This window comes from Conger conger, chromosome 12 (assembly GCF_963514075.1).
Source record: "Conger conger chromosome 12, fConCon1.1, whole genome shotgun sequence".
Lineage (NCBI taxonomy): Eukaryota > Metazoa > Chordata > Actinopteri > Anguilliformes > Congridae > Conger > Conger conger.
In genome coordinates, this window is record NC_083771.1 from 33,222,974 (window position 1) to 33,246,341 (window position 23,368).

At 47.0% G+C, this 23,368-nt stretch overlaps 1 protein-coding gene across 1 annotated transcript; it reads right to left on the minus strand.

Moving 5' to 3' along the window:
- Nucleotides 1-464: 464 nt before the first annotated feature.
- Nucleotides 465-22,523, minus strand: LOC133142223 (zinc finger FYVE domain-containing protein 16-like). The gene is made up of 18 exons (XM_061263307.1): nt 22,355-22,523; nt 19,631-19,737; nt 17,171-19,413; nt 14,759-14,855; nt 10,568-10,744; nt 10,061-10,206; nt 9,481-9,733; nt 8,895-9,017; nt 8,368-8,523; nt 7,587-7,811; nt 7,345-7,427; nt 5,844-5,948; nt 5,018-5,168; nt 4,656-4,736; nt 4,168-4,330; nt 3,740-3,845; nt 3,459-3,635; nt 465-2,996 (listed from the first exon to the last, which is right to left on the minus strand). The coding sequence occupies exons 2-18, from the start codon at nt 19,698-19,700 to the stop codon at nt 2,835-2,837; spliced, it is 4,518 nt and encodes a 1,505-aa protein (XP_061119291.1). The 5' UTR covers nt 19,701-19,737; nt 22,355-22,523; the 3' UTR covers nt 465-2,834.
- Between the last annotated feature and the right edge of the window lie 845 nt (nt 22,524-23,368).

Genomic DNA, 23,368 nt, shown 5'->3' on the forward strand with positions numbered 1-23,368 from the left:
GATCATGCAATTCTGAGTCTCAAAATGTTTTTCAAACTCACAAATTGTGACGTTGATTTAATGCTGTAAAAAGCTTCCAGAATGCATTGATGAGAACACGCATCACGTGCTGGATTTAAGGGCTAACCTGCACTGCTGTACGTACACACCACGAAGGTCATATATGCAGAAATGCAACAGCGGCCCCACAGGCAAACAATACTGCAACATGGCATTTTTAAACGACTGTTATTGTGTGAACACCACACAATAACTCGGTCACAAAACACACTGGCTGGCAAGCTGCCTCCTTTCATTTAGCACTGCAAACCATTCCAACACACAGATGAGGGATATGCATTTTACACAATGCTTGCATGATGAATGCAGTTGCTACCAGATGTACATGACTGTTACAAAAAAAAAAAAAACAGTAACTAGTTTACCTACTCCACAATGGAAAAATGAAAGATCCAACAACTGTGTGACATACAAATAATATTTTATTCTATAGGCAATACATCTATACAAATGTATTTTATGAAGAAAAAAAGATCCTTAGCTCCCAGATGTAAGTATCATCAAATGCATCTGCTGGTTTTCATGATTATATACAGGTACATATACAATTCACAAAACGGTACAGATAAATAGCTCCTTAAAAAGCATAAAAATACATTTTGTCATGACGTGAATGAAAGCTCCATTAATCAACATCGATCAACTTCATATTAAACAGTGACAAAAATAAATTAACCCCTTGACGTTTCACGGCAAACACACAGGAGCAGAACGTTTGTCTTTGTTTAAAAATGCTGCAAAAATAACCTTAAACTTAAACACAACCTCTTTCCTCTGCATGGAAATCTCTGGAAACCTCCATCTTAGAGAATGTTCACAAAACCTCCTTAAAGCCATATAGTACTGTAGTAGTTCAATCAATATTATGTTTGCTCCAAAGGTTAAATTGCTTTGTTGCCATGGATATTAACGCACACAGCACTGGTGTGATCATTTAAATGAACAAAAGCACAGCATTAATAAGGTTGGCAGGAGTGCACAGAGCTTAATACCTCTTCATTTGTAGTGTGATTTAGACTGGAACAAGGAAAGAGTCCGAGTGATTAAGTGGAGAAGAGGGGTGATTTATTTTTATTTTAATAAAATCATAATATAGGATGAAAATAGCTGTACAAACCCTGCAGCGAATTACATTATAACACTGTGCCAATGGGGCAGCTTTGTCACACAACCATGTCAAAAAAAGCATGTTATGCAGCATACAGGCCCCATCAAGCCCATGTTTATTGTGTAATATGAAATAAAAAAGAAGGAATATAAAGCATTTGAGAGAGGTGTTGTAGTTCAGGGTTTTGTAGTCCGCTGCACTTGACAGCTTTGGCTAATCAGAGGCCGAAGGGCTTTACAGAAAGGCCACGGGGTCCAGGATTGGCTGAGGGCGAGCCGTGCTTGTGCATCTCCGGGCAGAAACATAAAGAACAGAAAAGCATCGACGGCACGGTCCCACTACCCCCATCTAGTGGCCAACACACAGCACAGCATGGGCTCCTCCGTCCCTCAGCGAATAAATTAAAGTGCAAACGCCAGGGGTGTTTATTTCCTTTTCCCCACATAGTCATCCTCCCCCAGCATGTTCCTGAATTCCTTCCTAAACGGGCTGGCAGGTGCAGAACAGCCCGCAGGGGCACCATGGCAGTATTAGCAGCACTGGACTCATCTGAGTCAACCAGAAACTTAGCAGCACTGGCTGGGTTTGTGGCACTGACCAAACCTTTTCTTAAAAAACCTTCCAATTCAACCACAGGCACTCTGCACTCGCTATGCGTCACCCCTGGGTCATTCAGTCTCATTACCAACGCAAGAACCTTCAGCTTGCCTGAGCAGGCACCTCTCACACTCACACACACTCGCTCAAAATGGGCTCCAGCAAAGTATAAAATAGCCTAATTTAAGGGTTTAAGTCACAGTCGTCTTAGATGCTTATCAACTGAGGCAAAAAACGTTTATGTAACGCATGACAAACGGTTTCTAAAGCTGTCTTTTTGTATGTTTATAGTATCATTTGGAGGCTAAGCTTACACATCCAAAAATGTCCTATCAAAAATATTAATTTTAGTTAATTCACGAAACCATTCAAAAATATGTTTAAGCTCATTATTCAGAGCTTGATATAATTTCAGTAAGCTTACATTTTCTATACAATCACAAAAATATAATTGTCAGGTGTGTAACTTTACACACCAACAGAAAAAAGCATTGTACTTCACCAAAAGAAATAATCATCTCTATAAATCTGCATCTATAATTTATAGGCTTACAAAGTTACCTTAAAACGGCCACAATATGAAACAATACTTTCAAATAATAGTCATAATGCACATCCGTAATTCCTCTTCAGGAGCGGATACGGCATGTCAATCTTGAAGTCAGTGTTTCTAAAAATCTACGTAGCATTTCAGCCTGCATTCCCACATGACCATCATCCTTCAAACTAAAACCTCAGAACTATTGCTTTCAACAGCAAATCAGTTTTGAAAGATTAAAAAAAATAATAAATTGCCACACCCATACTAATACATGCGATCGGGACAGTGTTCTCACACTCCTTCATAACTTGAGTAGTGTCACCCTAGAATGGCTGAACAGCACCCACCTGCTGATTCAATCTGCTCGTAGAAACCTGAGGGCTCCGGAAACAGGGCAGCCCAAAAGGACACAAAATGGCCGCCGTGGGCTCGGTCTCTCTCCGCTCTTCCCCGTTGCCAGGGGTTGCGGGGTGGAAAGGGGTCTAAACCGCACCGGGTCCCTGACAGGGGCTGTGACTGAGGCGGGGCTCAGCTGGTGCACTCGGTGATGTAGAAGAGGAACTCCATGTCCATTGGCTGCTGCGGGACGCTGGACCCGCCCCCGTGGATGACAGGGATGAGGGCTCCGTCCAGCTCGTTCATGTAGCGCTGCGGCAGGAGCTGCCCGCCCGACCCGGCCTGGTACTCCACCTGCACGACACACACACACACTCGTCTGCACGCACACGGATATGCACACATGCATCTGCTTGAGTCCGAGGTGGGATTTGAACCCGGAGATTTCCTAGACAAATGCACTACCTGTCATCCATCCATCCATCCATTATCTTAACCCGCTTATCCTGAACAGGGTCGCAGGGGGGCTGGAGCCTATCCCAGCATACATTGGGCGAAAGGCAGGAATACACCCTGGACAGGTCGCCAGTCCATCCAGCTAAAGGCAAATCAGTAACCTGCTACGAGCCTTCGTACTTCACCGTGCTTTTACTAACAAACTAGCTAACCCTGCTACACATGCACATGTGTACCCCCCGGCTGGACATACGCACGCCTGCGCAGTGCACACACATACAAACATGCGTGAACTGTAAAACACGTGAAAGGGACAGACCGCGGCTCGCTGACCCCCCCCCCTCCCCCGGCGCGGGTTACCATGTCGGTGTCCGTGGAGACGCGGAGGGCCAGGCGGTTCCTGCCGCTGGCCATCAGGACGCTGAGGTGAGGGCAGAGGGCCGCGCAGCTGGCCATGGCGATCTCCCGCGGGAACGGGCAGCGGGAGGGCAGGAAGGCCGACACGGAGCCTTCGGGGGTCTTGGGCAGGTAGAACACCTGGGCCAGGGGACACAGAGGGGGGTCAGAGCCAGGCCGGAGGTAACGGGAGGGGGGCCTCTTTCAGCCCGAAAGGTTAGACTCTGAACGTAAAGCAGACGCACCTCGGTGCACTTTATGGTCTTTCCGTCCAACTCGAACTCTCCGTCCTGGTGAATACGGACGCTTTGTGCCCCTTCAAGAGACTTCCCATCCACCGGGCTGGACACACTGCAGAGAGACACCACACACCATAACATACCATTAACACCAAAACACTCCACACAGTGAATACACTCCATTCTGCTCTAGGAAGCTGCTTTCACAAACTCTTCCACAGATGAAACTGTGTATTGAATACTGGAACAGCTCTCACTGAAATGAGTTACACACGTAACTAGTGATGACCTGCATTTTGTACAAACACAAAAGCCATATTCTTTGGCTTATTAGGTGTGTAAATCAGCTGAAGGGACTGAAGGTGTGAATGCGACAGGCTCTGGAGAGGCTCAGCTGAGGGGCGACCTGCGGAAGGTTCCGGGCGTGTGCGTACCCGGTGTTGACGGCCGGGGTCCAGTCCACCCAGCGCACGTGGACGGTCTCCCGCACCTCCTCCGAGTCGGCCCTGCCGCACGGGATCTGGAAGTCAGTCTGATCCCGCAGCGCCTGCCGCAGAGCCTCCATGGTGTCCGGAGGGATCTGCACCATCAGCCCGTCTGTGGGGTAGAGGGAGAGGGTCATACACAGAGACCAGCGTCACACAGAGACAGAGACAGAGACAGACCAGTATTATACAGGCACACAGCACCATCAGCCCGTCTGTGGGGTAGAGGGAGAGCGTCAGAGACCAGAGACCAGAGACAGAGACAGAGACAGAGACAGAGACAGAGACAGAGACAGAGACAGAGACAGAGACAGAGACAGAGACAGACAGACAGACAGACAGACCAGTATTACACAGGCACACAGAGCACCATCAGGACGTCTGAGGGTTAGAGGGAAAGGGTCACCACCACCGCCCCACACACAGTTTCTCAGTACCTTCCACAATGCTGGACTTGGCAATGAATCCTGAGGAGGCTTTGAGTGCGCCGTTGAACACCACAAAGCTGGCCCCGGTCACTGCAACACCAACAGCATCCAGACACGGTCAATTAGCCCAAACACAGCTCACATTTCAACCATTAACACGTGCTCTTATGAAGAGATACTTACACAGTTTACACTGTTCCACATAAAACACATTTCTACAGGCGAACATTAACTGAAGGCAGCTCAGAAAATTGCTCAGAGCCACAACAACAGCCATGCACATCCCAGTTCAGTTCATCTATATAAAATTAAATCCCAATATAGTGCGTACAATGACCACCTGTAAGTAAAACCAGGCAGGCCCAGCTCACCTTTCCTGGTCTTTCCCAGCATGCTGTTGGCCTGGGTCTGGTAGTTTCCGTCCTCGTTCTGGAAGCAGACCAGGTGGGAGTCTGCCTCCGTGCTGAAGTTGGCTCCCATACTGATCACGTGCTCGTTGGATGCATTCACCACCTTCAGCATCTGAGAAACACAGGCAACCAGACGCTACAGTGAGCTGCACTGTACACTCCAGACCTGCTCTCTACTGACACAACAGTGCTAGACTGACCTGCTCTGTACTGACACAACAGTGCTAACCTGACCTGCTCTCTACTGACACAACAGTGCTAGACTGACCTGCTCTGTACTGACACAATAGTGCTAGCCTGACCTGCTCTCTACTGACACAACAGTGCTAGCCTGACCTGCTCTCTACTGACACAACAGTGTTAGCCTGACCTGCTCACTACTGACACTACAGTGCTGAGCATGTGTTACTGCCTCACATGAACTAGCACCTTCTCATAGAGCACACTTCTACACGGTTACATTGCCCTTGAGTTCGTAAACATGCGTACATACTGTAACCCTTTAATGTTTGATACCTAGCTGTATGTCTGTGTGCCTCTAACGCACACCACGAACCACATCAGAGGGGACAGCCTCCACTGCAAGGCTTATAACACTACTATACTGTGAGCCCCACCAGGTCGACACTCGACTCAAGTCCAACTTCCAATGATACGCTTTGCTCCTAAAAACGAACGGTCAGCTACAAACTTCTGGTGCAACACAATCTTGCGTAGGTGGGTCTCCGATTGGAGGCCAAGTCAATCCCTGTGACAACATGTAACGCAGAGCGTAAGGCCCCCTGACCTCCTGGAACCTGGTCCTGGGGATCTGGATGCTGCTGTTGCCCATCTCCATGTGAATGTGCAGCCCCTCCACCAGCGGCAGGCTGTACTGGTAGTTCCTCAGGTCCTGGAGAGGGAGAAAGACCGCGTTCAGCAGCGGAACGATGGTGCTACTCGCTCATGGAGCGGAGGTAGGAAAAAAGGAGAGGAGAGAATGCATAGGTGCGCTAACACGCAAGCAGGACGAGAGGCCTGAAGATGGAGGCACAAACACTCAAACACACCGCACTTTTACAGCCGCATGCAGGGCCACACACTAAAGCATTTACCTCCCTTCACAGGTCTGAGACTCTCCACACCGTGTTATAATTATTCAGTAACGAATTCAGACCGCAGACTGGCCAGGTCGAGGTGGAGGTCTGGGCCTTGCTGTTGGTGAACGGAGCACGGGCCTGTCGTCGTTACTGGGCAGGATGGCGAGAAGGAACAGAAGCTCCATGACTCACAGAGGCGAGCAGACTGCCTTTGTTCTGGCGAGAGGGCCGTGCTAAGCAGCCTCCGCGAATCTGACACTTTAATCCCCCTGCCTACCTGCCCGCCCTCCGTTCCCTGAACCAAACTCAGTGACCCGGAGAGATTACCACGGCGGATCAGCCAGGTAATGTCTAAACAGCGCAATCTGAGACAGCCAGAGCCAGCCAAAACAGCCACGGCACTGCATCACGTGGCAGAGCCAGCGCCCTGCCGCATCGCCTCATACAATAAACACACGCTTCCGTTTGACGCGCCATACTTACTAACATGGCCCATTTACCATGTTCATTGCCGCAGAGGACTGATACTTCATGTGAATTGTACCTCATCTGACCAGTTGTTGGACTAATTATGCACTTATTGTAAATCACCTTGGATAAAATCACCTGCTAAATAAATGTAATGGAATGAAAAGTGTAATGAAAGGGAAAAGGGGAGTGGGAGGTAGAGGGGAGTTCCAGTGAAAAGCCTGCACTGCCTACAGAGCCACAGAGCCACAGAGCCACAGGCCTACAGTAAACACAGCCTTTATTCAGGGGGGGTGGGAACAGAGCTTCCAGCAGGGGGAGCTGTTGATTCCCGGGACAGGCAGGAGCAGGAGCAGGATCACACTGGGATAAGCGCAGGCCTGATTACTGTCACAGAGGCAGCTGGAGGAGAGCCGCAGCTATCCTGGCTAAGCCTCTGTCTGTCCCTAATGCACCTGCAGGCTTCACAGTGAAGCAGCCCACAAATCCAATTACAGCACTTAGGCCACAGCAGAACCCCTCTATGACAGGATGTGCCCAGCCAGCACCCAGCCGGCTCCCAGCCAGAACACCTCCTGCAGTGGCTACTGACAGGGAAACTGGAGCGCGCGCACGCAGCCACGCACGCACGCACGCACGCACGCACGCACGCACGCACGCACTTACATGAATGAAAAGTGAGGGTACCACACGCTATTCTCACACAAACGGACCAGGGACCAGGGACCAGGGGACACTTACAGCCAGGAGGTTCATGATGGTGTGCCCCGTCTCTCCAAACACGGCCTTCCGGAAACGGACGCTCAGTAGGGTGCAGGGGTACACTGCGGGGAAACAGGGGACAGTGTCAGACACAGAGACACACACACACACATACACACACAGTGTCAGACACACACACACACACACACACACACAGACAGACAGACACACACACACACACACACACACACACACACACACACAGTGACACACAGACTCACCGCTGTGCTCGGCCCCCAGCCTGAGCAGCAGGCGCAGGGGGAAGACCTGGGCCCAGGGCACCTCCAGCTTCAGCATCAGCACCCCGCACAGGAACGGCCCGGGGGGCAGCGCCAGGCCCTCCAGCGGCTGGAAGGTGGGCGAGAAGAACAGGAAGCCCCCGTGATCCTTACTGCCCAGGAAGCCCTCTGTGAACGTCACGTTGCCCAGGTCCTCGATGAACTGGCCTATGAAGAAAGAAGAGAGAAAGTTCCGGGCCTTAAAAAACCTGGCCTGTTAGCCCAGGCCCTGCCTCTCTCCTCAGACTCACACTCGGAGGAGGAGGCAGTGAAACAGCAGCTGTGTGGAAACCAGGCCAGGCCAGCTGTACTCAAAACCACAGCTGTATTCACGGTGTTCAGTTGTGATTACTACTATTGTGCTTAGCAGACATTTATATGCAGAGCAGCTTACACTACGAACAATTCCTATTCCTAATCCAAACTCTACCCTTTCATAAACCCTTTTCCTACCACTAAAGTGTACCTCACACTTAGTTTACCCAAAAGCTAGACAGTACCTCTCTGTGTGTGAAAAAAAATACTTAAAATATCTGAGCAGAATTTAGCCTTTGCCAATATTCATATATGTCCCCATGTTCTGAAGCTGTACAAAACGGATGACCTTGAACAAGGGTAAACAGACAGAGGGATGGAATTCAGCCCCCTGAGTTACGAGCCCGGTCCCGGGCCCACTCATTCACACTGCACCGCAGCACGTGAAGGCCGTATGCAGAGACGGTACCTTTCTGCGCATCCTGGTAGATGGTGATGTACAGGCTGAAGATGTCCCTGGGAACGCCCTCCTCCTCCGGGAGACACTGCACCACAAACACCAGCTCCCGCTGGCCCAGGGCCTGCAGCCCGTTGGAGCTGAAGCACCAGCACTTCTTCCCGGAGTCTGAGCAGAGGGGCGCAGGGGAAACACAGGGGTGAGCGTAGTGCAGAGCCTACCAGAACAGGAATCTACTGCACTCTTTACATGCTACCAGATACACAGGATTTACCTCGCTCAAGATCAGCATTTCACTTTAGCAACTACCTTAAGTCATTGACAAGGAGGTATTCTGGATTTATTTCTTTCTTTCTTCAAAATTCTAAGTCTGTGTTCTAGAACTCCATTGCTTTCAGTTACCAGTAGTGATCAGCACTGAATATTCAGCTAAGGACATTCTAATCATATATTTGTAATCTGACACCCTAAAGGGTTAATGATTGCACGGTCATGATAATCTTCAGAAGAAGCTTGTGGAAAGCGGGGGGTGAACGTACAGGTGACCAGCTTGACGTTGACCAGCAGGTTGGCGTTGAGGACGAAGGTCAAAGGTCGCGGCCCGCCTTCCTCTAGGAGCAGCAGGATCTGGCCGGGTGCAGGGCGCTCTTCCACCAGCACATCTGAGTTAGAGAGCAAGCAGAGCGTACTCCAGCTCAGAGACGCACGACAGGCACCTTTCTCACACCTTCTAGCATTTTCCATTTTCAAACCTCAGCTCATTTCCTCAACTGAACTGAAATGGAATGAACCGATATTTACACTACATTGCATGTGGGCGTTCAGCAGATGCTCTTACCCAGAGTGACTTGCACAATTATTTTTACATAGTATCCATTTATAGAGCTGGATATACAGGAGATAAAGTCAGGACCTAGCTCAACACTGCAAAAACCAAGTAAGTTAAACAAGTATTGAGTCCTGAAATTATATTTCTATTTTTACCTTTGCTAAAGAAGTGAAAAAAACATATTGACATATAGTTTCACCAAAGGGCTGAGAATTGAACAGTAAATGAAAACAAGCTCAGGTAATACATGGTGTACAGTGCACAGGGGAACACCGACACAGACACGCTGGCCCCACCTCCTCCACCCTCCTCTTCGGTGGCGATGAGCAGCGGGGGCAGACCCTCGTCATCCTCAGGGATGAGGGTGGGGGTCCTCTCCACCTGCCCGCTCACGCTGCACAGCAGGCTGCAGTCCCAGGGCCCGCCCAGCGCCGGGCGCTCCTGCTCCTCCGGGCCTCCAGGGGGCGCTGCAGGCTCATCTGGCTCGGCCTCCAGTCCCCGAGCCCCCTCCGGCTCCACCGAGTCCTCCTGTGGCTCTGCGCATTTCTCCTGGGGGGGGGGGGGGGGGGATTAAAGCATTAAAGCAACTCTTAGGGAAAAGGAACTCTCAGCTCAAATCTTAACCAAAATAGTCCATCGATCAGTCCTGTGACTGAAGTCAATAATGTGAGGCGTTTTTTGGGTGTGGTGGGAAGGGGCAGCAGAACCACCATGGAGGGTCAGTAGTGCCCTAGGGCTGGCACTCAACAACTCACACTAATAGTAATAAAGAACCTAGTTCAATAACTGCAGCCATCAAGATGAAAAAGGCCTGTCATTGGGACACTAAAACACTCGACAGCCACATAAGGAGAAGCGGTCCTCGGGGTATCTCACCACTGGGGGTTCTGGCGTGACGGGGCTGGACTCCTGTGACGTTCTCCTGCCCCCCACGGACAGTTTGGTGGTGTCTGCCACTTCGCCGTTGGGCAGAATGCCGTCAGCGAACCACACCCTCTTCTGCTCCCGCGGGAACCCTCCCGCTGTGACGAGAGAAGAGGATGACTCATCACCAATGTGCCGAGTCATAATTTTCCCCACACCCGCTCCCCAGGGCTGAACTTCCTCCATCACTGGAAACTGCAGTGCTTAGCAATCATTTAGCTGATGCTCCTATTCAAAGTGTGCAAAAATGGAAATAGACTAAAAATGGTGTGTTAATGTCTTCCTATGACATGGCTGTTTAGTGTCTCCATCTGCAAAACACACTTGGCTCTGAATGATATAATATAATTTAATATAAAACCTATATTAAAATAAAAGGTTCTGCCTCGTGCACGCGGATGACATCAGCGTCTCCGTGCGTGTGCTGGTTCCTTCGCCGCGCGCGTTCCATTGGCCTACCCTCGTTGCCGGGGTGCTTCAGCACGGAGACGGGCACCATGACGGTGGGCGGGGGCGAGTTGAGGGTGCCGGCGGCTCGGGCCTGCTGCAGGGGCGGGATGGTGGAGCAGTACTCTGACGGGATGTTGGGGTTGGGGCTGGGCCCTGTGGGGCTCATCATCCGCTCCAGGGCCTGGGCTGCAGAAGGTCAAAACGCACCTCCACTCATCTCTCAGGTCTACACGTTCATCTCGTATCTCATCCCATGTACGTGTGCCACGAGCCTGTGCACATAATGTGTACTGGAACACGGCGCGAGAGACTTTATATTACCGATTCTTGCAACGCAAGGTGACTTACCTTCCAGGAAATCTCTATGCAAGGACTTTCACACAATCGGTCATGTTCACATTACCGGATATATCTCTACGCATGCATGTACAGTGCATCTTCACCCATAATGGCTTGAGTTTCACAGACCATGTTAAATTCAGAGATTACTTCAATCTCTACATGCACAGATCACATCCCTGCAACCTATTTTCAGTGCATCTTTGAGATTCACCTCAACATATGACCCCTCTCATTTTCATGTGTCCAATGTATCCAATAATCTGTTCATGGAAAAATGGGAGTGCTTAAAGTCTGTGAGAATAGTTAAACCCTACAAACTTACTTTCACAGAGACCCCATGAAAAGCAACTCAAGGACATGCAAGAGAGCGGCATCACACTACTCCTCTCAGGCCATCCAGAGATCATATGTACGTCACATAAGGTGCATATCAGTATATGGCCCAGCCTATATATAGATGAGCTGCAGACATGTGAAATAGTGTCCAAAACCCCCACGGAAATGCTGCAGGCTCTAAATGCCCCACACCATTATTGGTGAAATGACTACAGGGCTGGGAAGATGAAAAGGAGGTCTCCGTTTCACCAGGAAAGGTGTTGAGAGGGCTGCCATCTTGGGTTACTGCGAGTGCATCAGTGGCACAGAGATGGGGTTATCCCAGGCTGAGGAACTCCACGAGCCCCACCCTGCCCTGGGAGGGAGGCATAAGGTCGACACTGTCTTAAACCCAAAGGTGTCTGTGCGAGAGCTCTCTACAGAAGGCTCAAGCCCAGTCTACATCAAACAGCCCACTGAGAGCGAAATCCAGAAATAAACAGAAACAGAACAGAAACCATCCACGAAAGAAATGAATGATAGCCATATAGAGGCAATACCCAAAGATTAGAGCACAGCTGGAAAAGTATACTCAGCAGAGGACCTTATCAGCTAATCACAAGTAAGAAGAACGGACCAGCTGATTTTTTGAGATCATGATTTTATCGACTAATAAAAACAACACAACACTGAGCAGGAAGGTCATCACACACACACACACACACACACACACACACACACACACACACACACAAACACGCTGACTCACTCTGGCATTACGGAGCATTAAAGGGCATTATGCTGTGAGAAGCACCAAGGGCACGTGCTACACTCATCTTATTGATCACACATCATAAGAGCTTCATCGACCTGCTTCTGCCGGGGCTTCCGCTTGTTTATCGTCTAACAAACGGTTCCACTTTGCAGCATGAGCACAACACAGCCGCAGACACTCAACAGATCAGCGTCAATCATATGTATGACAGACACGAAAGAGAGGGCTCAATTATGAAAAAGCCAATAAATGATAGTTCCTTTAAAACACCCATAAGTGCCGGGTCACTGCCTGGCACAACGCTATGGACCACATTCCGCTAGACCAGCATTATCATCCAGACACGCAAGCGGTGCACATCTACGCCTGTGTGCACGGTGTGTGTGTGTGTGTGTGTGTGTGTGTGTGTGTGTGTGTGTGGGTGGGTGAGTGAGTATGAGTATGAGTATGAGTATGAGTATGAGTATGAGTATGAGTGAGTGAGTGAGTGAGTGTGTGAGTGAGTGTGAGTGTGTGAGTGTGCGAGTGTGTATGAGTATGAGTGAGTGAGTGTGTGAGTGAGTACGAGTGTGAGCGCATGTGCCATTTTCCTCTACGTCACCAAAGCGCTGCTCACCTCCTCAGAGTTGCCTCCGTCCTGGCTGCTGCTGCCGTACTAACAGAGCAGAGACTGCTGGCCTGCCCATACAGGGGAGGGGGGGTGATACTGGAGGCCAAGGGAGGGAGAGATAGAGATGGGGGGTAAAACAAGGAGAGAGGAGGGAGGGAGGGGAACTGGGGTAATCACATTCTGATTACCCCCGATTCTCACAATTCCGGGGCACAAATGCACAGCCTCTGTATTCAGCCCCTGACGGACAGACGGACAGATGGAAGCAGAGATCAGCCTGTACATCAATTAGCCACTGGACACTACTCATACATTGCGGGTATGTAGATAGTCCTGTTTTTTTACAGGAGGTAGGCGGATGTCACTTCAGCAGAAGTACCTGTGTGTTTCAAAGGCTTCCCAGAATGCCTCAGACAATGCAGTAATTCACTATTTAAAGGCAAGAAACACCTTATCAAATTATGCTTTTTGTTTTTTAAACCACTTCAAAATGCATGGCGTTCCCTTCTCAAAAACCCCCCCTCCATATTCAATGACTTTGCAAGGGCATCCCTCTGCATTATTTACGAAGAGGAGATTTGTTGTCAATTCCGCTGATCTCCAAAGTTGATCTATAACAGGATGCTGATGCCCATTATAACCCTGAGCCACATTCTGAGGAGTGAAATGTGCCACTCAGGCAATGTGTTCCTTTTAGCCTGGGATTTGGGCTCACCTTCCAAAGAGCTTTTAGTCAGGCAACCAAATACCCTTAGGGAAACTCATTTCTGGGGTAAATGAAAACCAAAGTTCACTGAATGCATCGGGGCCAGTCAGGTAAAACTACCCAGCAGTATCCTCCAGCCAGCCAGAGGTCAGAAATAGGCAGAGATAGCACATCATTTCAAACAGGTGCAGCAATGAGTGTCCTGAATAGACACACGGTCACCTATTTCTTTCCACCTCAAAAACAGTCAAATTATAACAAATGAGGAGTTATCAGTCCTCACCTCCTTTACTTGATAAAATACATTTTGAGTTACAACAATAACAAGCAGACTGGAGCAACAGGATCAACAGGCTCTCCAGGCTCGGCTGCCACTGCTTTTTTTACAAGAAAGGTATGTCTGGAGAAGACGTTTTAGAGGACATCACTCACAGAGTAAACGCTACATTACACATTAATCCCATGCGATTCAACCTAATACTGAAGCAATATACCAATGAGATTTCCAACTGAACCAGAGCTGTCCAGTCTTTGTTTCCATAAAATCCCTGTTGCCCACTGCAAGGGTTTGGCCCACCAAACATATTCAACCGTTCCTAGAGTACAACAGAAGACACAATCCAATATGCCAGAATGTCTATGTCTCAAGCATTGTACATATACATTTTCCTCTCAGATGTCCAAGATGGAAGTAATTTTTAGGAGTCTTAAAAGTGATCCTTTCAGCACAGAATTTATTTCTGAACATCAAATGGATACAGCAGGTCTTTCTCACTAGCCTTCATACTCATATGTTCAAAAATTAAACCCATGATTAAATCTTCATTTCTTCATTTTTTAAATGTTTTTATGATAGTGTAACAAATGCCCCAGACAAATGCATTATTCAAATCCCTAGTGCCTTTAGTTTATCCTCATCTCAATCAACGTTGCTAGATTTTTACAAGTCCATCTTTCGTAACATCTCTCATGCTCCAAACTTCCACCTCAAGACAAAAGAAGCACAGAGCATATGGTGAATTGACAATATTTATATAACAATCAAGTGTCAAGGAAAGCTAGCCTCAAAACTTGCAGATAAATAATTAATGATAATGAACAATACTTTTTCCGTAACTCTACATCATGTAGTCATGATGGATTCACCCTAAAGCTGAACATGCTCAGTCAACAGGCTTTTCAATTATAATGTCATGGCAAAATTCGACTACTTAATATACAGGGCAAATATCCCATGCCTCAAAGATTTGAGATGTGGAAGATCAGCAAGACTGGCCAGATTTATGCCAACAAGTAAAACAAACAACCATCAGTCACAACAGAGACTGAACCCCTGGCACAGAATAGCCCATGGTTTTAATACCAGGAGCCAGCTAAGCTTCAGACTCCTGCCTGGCCTTGGAGGCAGCTAGGGGAACAATACAAAATGAAAATAAATAAATAAAGACTCACCGCGGTGAATAGTGTCGTAGCAAACAACACACACTCTGGCCTCCTTCTCCAGGTACTTCAGTCTGCATTTCTTGTTGCAGCAAACAGCACAGTACACCTGCAAAACAAGCCAGAAAGAAGGTGTTGGTCAGGGAACGATGCTGACAGACTTTGCACCAGCATCCCCCAGCCACTGTACCCAACCTTCATTGCACCTGGCGAGAACAACCCCATTATCAAAATCCAGCCAATGTTGGACAGGTCAAGAATACTGAACATAGGGACAGGCGAGCCAGTTTAACAATACCAGGTGCTGCACCATTGCAAGCTTAATTTTTTTCTAAAGCTATGATGTAGTCCCAGGAAATGCTACTCAGTCTGGAGCCCGGAGAACACACCGATGCAGATTTATTTTATTACCTGATTAATTGGGAACATAAACAAAACTGCAATCCCTCCATGGTGTGCTTCAGTTGCAACAGACAAAATACACCCAAGAGTTCTTCAGGTCAACAATCGATTTCAGAATACGCACAATTTAAACAGCACCAGCTCTGCCAACCTATCTGGACCCAGTCTGTGTTAGAGAGGTAGAGGGAGTGAAATGCATGATGTGGGATGTCAAGGTGAGTTGGACAAGACGCATTAAATGAAAGGTAATGTGTCCATCCTGTCTATTGAATGCAGAACGTGCTGATCCGTGTAGAGTAAACAATTGGGAACCAGAGGAAAAAGACAGTACAGTGTAATTTGAGTTTATCTTTGTAACCGATTCCTATTACTGTTCATCCATTTGTTGTGGCCAGTGCAGCCTACCCAGAATTCCCCACTTTCATTAACGGCTATAAAAATGCATTCAACCATCGACTTGCAGCTCTATACTTGTCAGTGAAGATCTACAAATGCATTAAAAATACTAACTGCCGAGTCAAGCTTTTATCATCTACAGCATTAATGTACAATTAGAGATAGAAAAGGACACTGCAGACAGTAGCATATAATAACACATCATGACATGATGGAGGACTCAGTGCACCAAAAGGGCACAGATAATCAATCCTCACCATGTCAGGGGCAGGACAATAACAGTCGTTCTGTTCCCTGCCAGGTAATGACCAGAGAGCTTGTAGTCGAATTATGCAGGCATACACAGCAATTACAAAATGCTCTAATAATATCCATACAGGAGCTCTTCATTATGTTGCAGTTAGGCTAAAAAAAGAACAAGAACGTTATGTGAATACAGTGCAGTCCGTAAGTCTTTGGACAGCGGTGGTGTTTTGTTTTTTGTTTTGGCTGTCTCTGGCTTTTTTTGCTATGTCTCCCTTCACTGTCATTGGCACAACTCTGGTCTGAATGTTAACAAACGCCAATAACGGACTCAAAAGCCTAGACTACATACTGAAAGTTCTTATACCTGCATTAAGGAAGCGACTGAATAAACCTGACGAACCAAAAACTGCAGAGAGAAGCCTAGTGTCCAATTAATTTTGGTCCCCTAAAAATGTGGGGACAATTTATAAGAATTGATGCAATGGATCACTCAATACGGATGTAAATACCCTCCAAGTAAAGGTGACAGCCTGCAATTTAACTTTCATGGTTGATGTTCAAATCAAATTTGAACTTTGAATTGTACCACTGTCCAAATACTTAGACTGCACAGCAAATTACACTACTCTATTCATTGATGGAATGTTAGGGAATTTAAAAGCCACAAAAACACGCCAAAAAAGGTTCATCCATTAAAGGTGAAACTGATATTTTAATCACAATCTTGTTGATTTATGCAAATACATTTTTCTGTTTGTCTTGCCAACTTATAGTCTATTTGGTTGAGCAATGAGGGGGCACTATGCTAGGGTTTGCCAATTTTACTTAGTTTTTCCCATATGCTGGTAGGTGAAAGTCTTCAAATTTCCTGCATGTCTTCCTCTGCTTGTTGTCAGGATTCCATGACCAAATTGGACTTACTAAAAACTAGTACAATCCTGGTACTGAAGTATCAGTTCTTGGGATATCATCAGTCCTAGCCACAGTTGAGTGTGGGCCTGAAGCAAAAATGGTCCTAAAAAAACTTAATGACAGAGTTCTAAGTGCAAAGACAGATATTGGGTCAATGTATAGAGAGAAGCCCCTGTAAATATACATTTGCAAGTCAACAACAAAATCAATAAATTGCCATTATCACAAAGACCAAAGAAACTTGAAGGAAAGTTCTGTCAAAATAAACATATCATGTACAAGAATGGAATACTCTTATAAAACACCTTTTCAACATTGAATCTGACAATTCAGTTCATTCAAGATTCATTCAAGAAAGTGCAATTTGCAAGATCGCTTCGTTTGGTATCATAAAACATTCCATAATATTCCACTGACACTTGAATATAATGGATTCATTAGCTAGCTACATTAACAAAGCTTACTTACTTTGCCACATGCTCGGCAGTGGTGCCGCCTCCTGGTGAAGGTGAACTTCTGAAGGCAGTTCATGCAGTTAGGAGCCTCAGAGTCAGGCACCCAGGGGGGCTGCTGTGAACCCAGTCCATTTGCCTCTTGCTCCAAACTGTCATCAAGGCAACCATCCCCCTCTGACCCAGTCTCCCCCGGGTAAGGCAAAGGCTCTGACACCTTGCCAAACCCAATGGCGTTCTCATAGCCATCTTGATAAGGAGAGCCGGTAGACCGGCCGGGGGCCTCTCCTACAGCAAGAACAGAAGGAGTATGAATGTTGTTCACCACCGTGTCTCCAACATGTGGCGACTCTGAAATCTCGCTCCCTCCGTGGTCCTCACTCTCAGTAACTGGCAAGGCCCTAGGAGCTTGGCCATGCAGCTGCTTGGGTCTAGCACCTCCAAAATAAGGATGCTGGTTTGCTTTGAGGATAGACTGGACTACAGCAGGGTCAGAAGCCTCCTCTTGACAATCCTTGGGACTTACATCAGTCCCACAGGGGTTGCAGTCCTGAGATGGAGTGGAAAGGTCAGAGCTGTCACTATCCTCCACTGACGGAGGCATTCCGTCACTCTCTGGTGAGGCAAGCCCATCACCTGTGCCCCTGACACAATCCTCAAATTCTCCTTCTGCCAACCCATCTTGAAAAGCTATATGGTGTCCCTCCATATCTCCATTCATTTCCGAAAACCCCTCATCTGCGGATTTCTCAGAGGCCATCCCCGCAGGTTCCTTCTCACCCTGCCCCATCAAAAAGGCGTCCAGCTCTTCATCCGTCACAAGCATTCCACCTGGCTCACTTTCAGGGAGGAAGCCATCCACAAACTCAAACTCCGGGGGGGTTCCTGGGCTCAGGCGTGTGGAGGGAGACTGAACTGCCTCAGCAAGGCTCCCAGAGTCTTCCTCCGGAGATGAGCAGGCTTCAAACGCCTCACAACTGGCCTGAGTGACAACATCATAGGAAGGTGGCATCACCTCTGGGTGTTCCAACCGATTAGCGCCATTATCGAAGGTGGCATCGGGACTGGCAGAAATTTCAGCTAATGGAGGAGCGTCCTGCTGTTCCTCTGGGATGGCAGAGGCTTCAGTCACTTGCATGGCAGAGGACACTACCTGAGCCTCTTCCTCGACCCCAAGTCCCATCCTCTCCTCAGAGTCCATTGAAGATACAAGAGATCCGCACATGGAGACAGCTATGGGGATGCAGGAGAGGGAGGACTCCCTCTCTTCCATGGTACACAAGGCAGCCCGGCCGTTACCTTGTGGGGGTGAGCAGGCAGCCTGCGCATCCAAGCTCTCCAGCTTTCCTTCTCTCTCCGTCTCCATCTGCAACTCTGGCCTGTCCTCATTCCAGTCTCTAGTCTCCCCGCTCTCTGTGGAGTCAGACATGGGGTGCACAGTGTCTGCCTCCTCCCCGCTACCCTCACCCCTATCAGAGACCAGATTAACATCCACCTCAGCATCCGCAACACACAGTACCTCAGCGTCCTCCTCAGAGAGTTCTGTGCTTGCAGAACTCTGGTCATTTTCAAGAATCTCTTTCTCTGTGCCTATACACTCCGGACTCGCAGAGTCGCTTGGGCTTGGCAAACTGATGCCTCGAGGCTCTGAGGAAGTCTCTGCAGCCGCTGGCAAAATAATATCCAAAAGGCTCAGTGAGGCTGAACGCACTTCAGTTGCCAAATGGTCACTGGCCTCCTGCCCCAAGTACCCCCCACCAGGAAGAAAATCACTTGCAAGAGTTCTACCATACCCAGCCTGCAACATGCCTCCGGGAGGGGACAGTACAGGAGAGTCAAAGTCCACCAGCAGGTCGTCCTCCAGCTGCTTCTCAATGATATCCAGCTCCTTGAAGGCATCATGGCTGTTGGCCCGCAGGAGCACAGCAGACCCAGTGTCACTTACCAAGTCACACACGGGCTTCAGGGCCCTGTCAGGACATGGCGGCGGTGTGCTTTTAACTGCCCTACTGTCCACAGAGGAGAGCAGGTCCACACCTGTTAAAGGCTTCCCTTTCACATCACTGTCCTTCGGGTAAAAGCTGTAGCTTGGTGGAGGATCAGGGTACTGCAGCGAAGAATTGTAGTGTAGGTTGCTGACGTCAGGAAGAACTTCGGCGGTCGCGGAAGGTTCCGGGGCAAAGCCATGAGGGTTGAGGGAGGCGCCAGGGTAGAGGGAGGGGGAGGCTTCTGACTGAGCGGATTTGCAATCAAGCTCCTCTGAAAAGGAGAAGGAAAAAGGCAGAATGTTTATACACATCGGTAATTGGAAACTCAATTTGATGAACTATAAAAAAAGAAATGCAAATCCTGGCTCAAAGTTTTCCACAACAAAGTATAATTTGCTCTCTTTATATTCTGTCATTTTTGATCAGAATGAAGACATATCCAGTATTGTTCCAAGGACAACATCTGGCAAAACAGTGTTTTACATTACCAGTATTCTGTTCAAAGTCGTCCAGCAGCTTATCCAGGTCACACACTGCTGCCTTAAAGAAGCTGTCCATTCTGAGCAGGGACCAGAGGCTTTTCTCAGCCCATGCACTGACGGAGGAAAAGTTGACATATTACAGAGGTCATATTATGACATATTACACTTCAACTGGAAGTGGAACAGATCCACACACTTGGCACTCGGGATGGTAATGCTTAATCAATGATCGGTTATTCGGCGTTAAGAATTTGATCAATCAAATTTTACAATTTGGGGCACACTAGCTAATAGTTGTGTTTGGGTGGAATTCTGTTCTAATTTACTTTCTACACAAGGTGGCACACTGTGACAATGCCAATGTCCTTAAAATACACAGAGAAAAGAACATGGAGAGCCCAGGTTACAAGTGTGATTAAGACAACTTCCCAGACATGTTCTCAAATTCTCCTGCCATAGTGTGGCACTTGTCTGTCTTGAACCACTCTATGGGAGGGATGCACTACTCCAGTAGATTGTAATGAAAGCCGTAACATACACAATCTGCCCGTTATTTGCTGCGTTTGTGTAATAGAGTGGACCTCTATTACGCATGAGATCTTTGCTTTTGAGGCATCAGTGGTCGGAAAATCGTACAGCTATGACTATCTATAGCTATCACAAATCTTAAAATCCTCACTAACTAACACTTGGGGGGGGGGGGGTGAACTCAAAAGTTTGCTCTTGCTGGAAAAACATTTAATTACAGCTAAGGATCTGAAACCACTTGTTTCTAGTCCCAGTTCTCTTTATTAGACCAGATGTCTGACTGTGCAGTTATGCCTGTGTGATCCAGTACTTTAGACCCCGCGCACCAAATGCCCAGCGGTCAGAGATCTGATTCACAACATGCACATCTCACAGGTAAAGAGATTCATCAGTTCAGGTAATGAAAGAGGCCACCAGTCAACAGACTTGCAAGCTGTTGCCAACAGCAGTAGGGATTCCATGACACCCAGTTTCTCTTCTCTACAACTCAAAATGGCTAAGAAATATAATTGTAGCCAAGGCAAAAAGGGCCCATGCACAATCATAGTCAAAAGCTGTGATAGCTAATCAGTGAGTGCCTACTATATTAGTTTTGTGTCTCTCTTAACTTACTATTCGTCATTTATGGTAGTAAACTAAAATAGTGAAAATGTTTGCTAACCAACGTCACCGTCACTGAGCACTTGGCTCGCTGTCCAGTAATAAACGGGGTGTAACTTGCTAGCTAGCTTGAATGTTATCCATGGCGCTAACGTTGCCCAATAGGCAATAAATGGGAATTCTGATAGCTTGAGGCTTTGCTAATGTTGGCGACACAGTTAGCTAGCAAGCTAAATAAATTGTTCGGAATACAACCACTTATCTATACAGACGTGGCAGTTCATGTTAGCTCGCCTGTTTATCTCTTAAGTGTGCTGCCCCCATAAGAATAGCACTAACGTCAGCTAACTAGCGTAACGACCATGTTGCAAGTAAGGTAAGTTAGCTAGTTAGCTAGCTGGCCACCTCTACAAGGAAATTGCGAGGGACGGTGACGCGCTAGCAGAGTTAGCTAGCTAGATTGAAAAGAGCATCGTTTACGAATGACAAAGCAGGTTACAATAAGATGGCTAGCAGCAGCTAATTATTTGACAAGTTAGTACAGTTCGAAAAATAACTCATCCCCGTACAGACTACAAACATATATGAAACGCTGTCTAAGATATGTTAAATCAGGTTACAATTTCAGTCAAGTTTGTGGTCCGTTGGAAAACTCTTAGCTGAAATGGGAAATGCGGGTCAATTTCAGCTCAAATTAGACGAAGTTAACTAGCTAGCTAATGATAAACGATTCTCATTGTGGAAAAGTCTAGCAAGTTAACTAGTCTAGGTAGCATAGCTGGTTAACTAACGTTACGGTTCACAATCACCAGTATCATGCAAATTAGCCAGTAGTGTTGTCGGCTAGTAGACTATAAATTAGCTTGCTAACTCAGGTAATTTATAACTTGTTACAGCCATAGCTAGCCAACTATCAAGCTATCCTTAATTACCTGGCTTAACTTACTGGCAAGCTAAACGCAATCAACAGGCAAAGCATATAATGCTGTGCTAGCTAGTTAGTCAGTAAGTCAGTTGTTTTAACTTAACTGACCCCAGCTAGCTACTAAGGAATGAACTTGTTTTGATTGCTGGATACCAACTATATGGCTAGTTAGCTAGTCTAGACCAGGAAGTTAGCTAGCTAGATGGAAGGTGGAACATTACTCAGCGTTAGCCAATTCTGAACTAGATTACCTAGCTAAATTAACCAACTAGCCAGCTAGCTAAATACCCTGAACCTAATATTCACCGAAAGTATTTCGTAGCCAGTGTAAGTTAGTAGCTACGGCGTGTATACGCTAGCTAACGTTTGTAAGCTAGCTATACAGATGTATAACTTAGCTAGCTAGTTAGTCGTCTTCTAAATATATCTTCCAGACTGCTAACCAATGTGTTAGACTAACTCGCATAAAAATCAAGGAGGAGAATAGACAAGGTCTGCCAATCTCTTTCTATTTGATTATTGTGTAAAGATAGTAGCGGCTTGCTTGTACTACGTTAGCTAAATTAGCTAGCTCGAACGTTACTTAGCTACTATTCAACTTGATTCTGACAAGCTAACAAAACAGCTAGGTAGTTAGCCTACGGTTAAAAATAATAATAATGCATTTCTCATGTCACCTGAAACAGCTTCATTGTGGTGGTCTTCGCCCCTAAACCGCTTCTTTTCTTTTCTTTCTTTTTTTTACTATTAATAGATAGGTCTGTAACGTTAGGTCAGTTTTTTGTTATTACTGATTCCATTTGGAGTTTTGTTGGATGCCCGCACTACGCACCGCACCGAAGAACGACCATCTTGGTTCTGGTGCTTACCGGTGCAGGCACAATCACACCGTTCTTAAAGAGATAGCTACACTTGTTTTTACTTTGTTTTAGTTTCAAGATGTGTCGGCCTTGTTAAGTCTGTTGTATAGCTAGGTTAACCCATTTATTACTCGTCGCCCTCTTTTACCATTTTTGTAGGGTTATGTAGTTCCATGTCTGTGTATTCTGTGGCTAGGTGAATGATGTCCAAAAGAAGATTTGTCTAGTTAGGCATTTTTGTTCATCCAACAATTCATGATGCATATTATTACTTGCCAAAAGGACAATGACAGTCATAAAAAAAAGAAAAAGAAAAAAAACACATTCTGCGTGGGTTCCAAGATGTGCACAACCTTCTCTTTGACAACTGGTGGATAGCCATCACAGTTAGGGTTGGGGTAAATTCTATTTCATTTGGTCCATTCAGAAAACAAATTGAAATTGCATAAGACAACAAGGAGGGCACAACAAGACAATCTTCACTATCTCCCCTTCACCTTACCCTTTCTTGTTCACTGTTGACTGAAGGTTATAGCCCTTCCACAAAGATATACCTGAACAAAGTAAGGCTTCTGGCATATGATATACTGAATAATTCCATAGCTATGCTTTGCATCAAGAGGTTCAGCTACATGCCAGTTTAATTACATTACTGCAGTTTTATATACACTCACTGTGCACTTTATTAGGAACACCATACTAATACTGGGTAGGGCCTGCCTTTGCTCTCAAAACAGTCTCAATTCCTCATGGCATGGATTCCACAAGATGTTGAAAACATTCCTTTGAGATTCTGTTCCCTGTCGACATGAGTGCAAAAACGCAAAAAGA

Coding starts and splice junctions, on each gene's coding strand:
- LOC133142223 (XM_061263307.1), bottom strand. CDS start 19,700: ATGGACAGCTTCTTTAAGGCAGCAGTGTGTGACCTGGATAAGCTGCTG. Junction 8,524..8,894: donor CAACGTCAAGCTGGTCACCT/GTACGTTCACCC, acceptor CCCTCTGCTCAG/ACTCCGGGAAGAAGTGCTGG. Junction 4,331..4,655: donor CAAGTCCAGCATTGTGGAAG/GTACTGAGAAAC, acceptor TCTACCCCACAG/ACGGGCTGATGGTGCAGATC.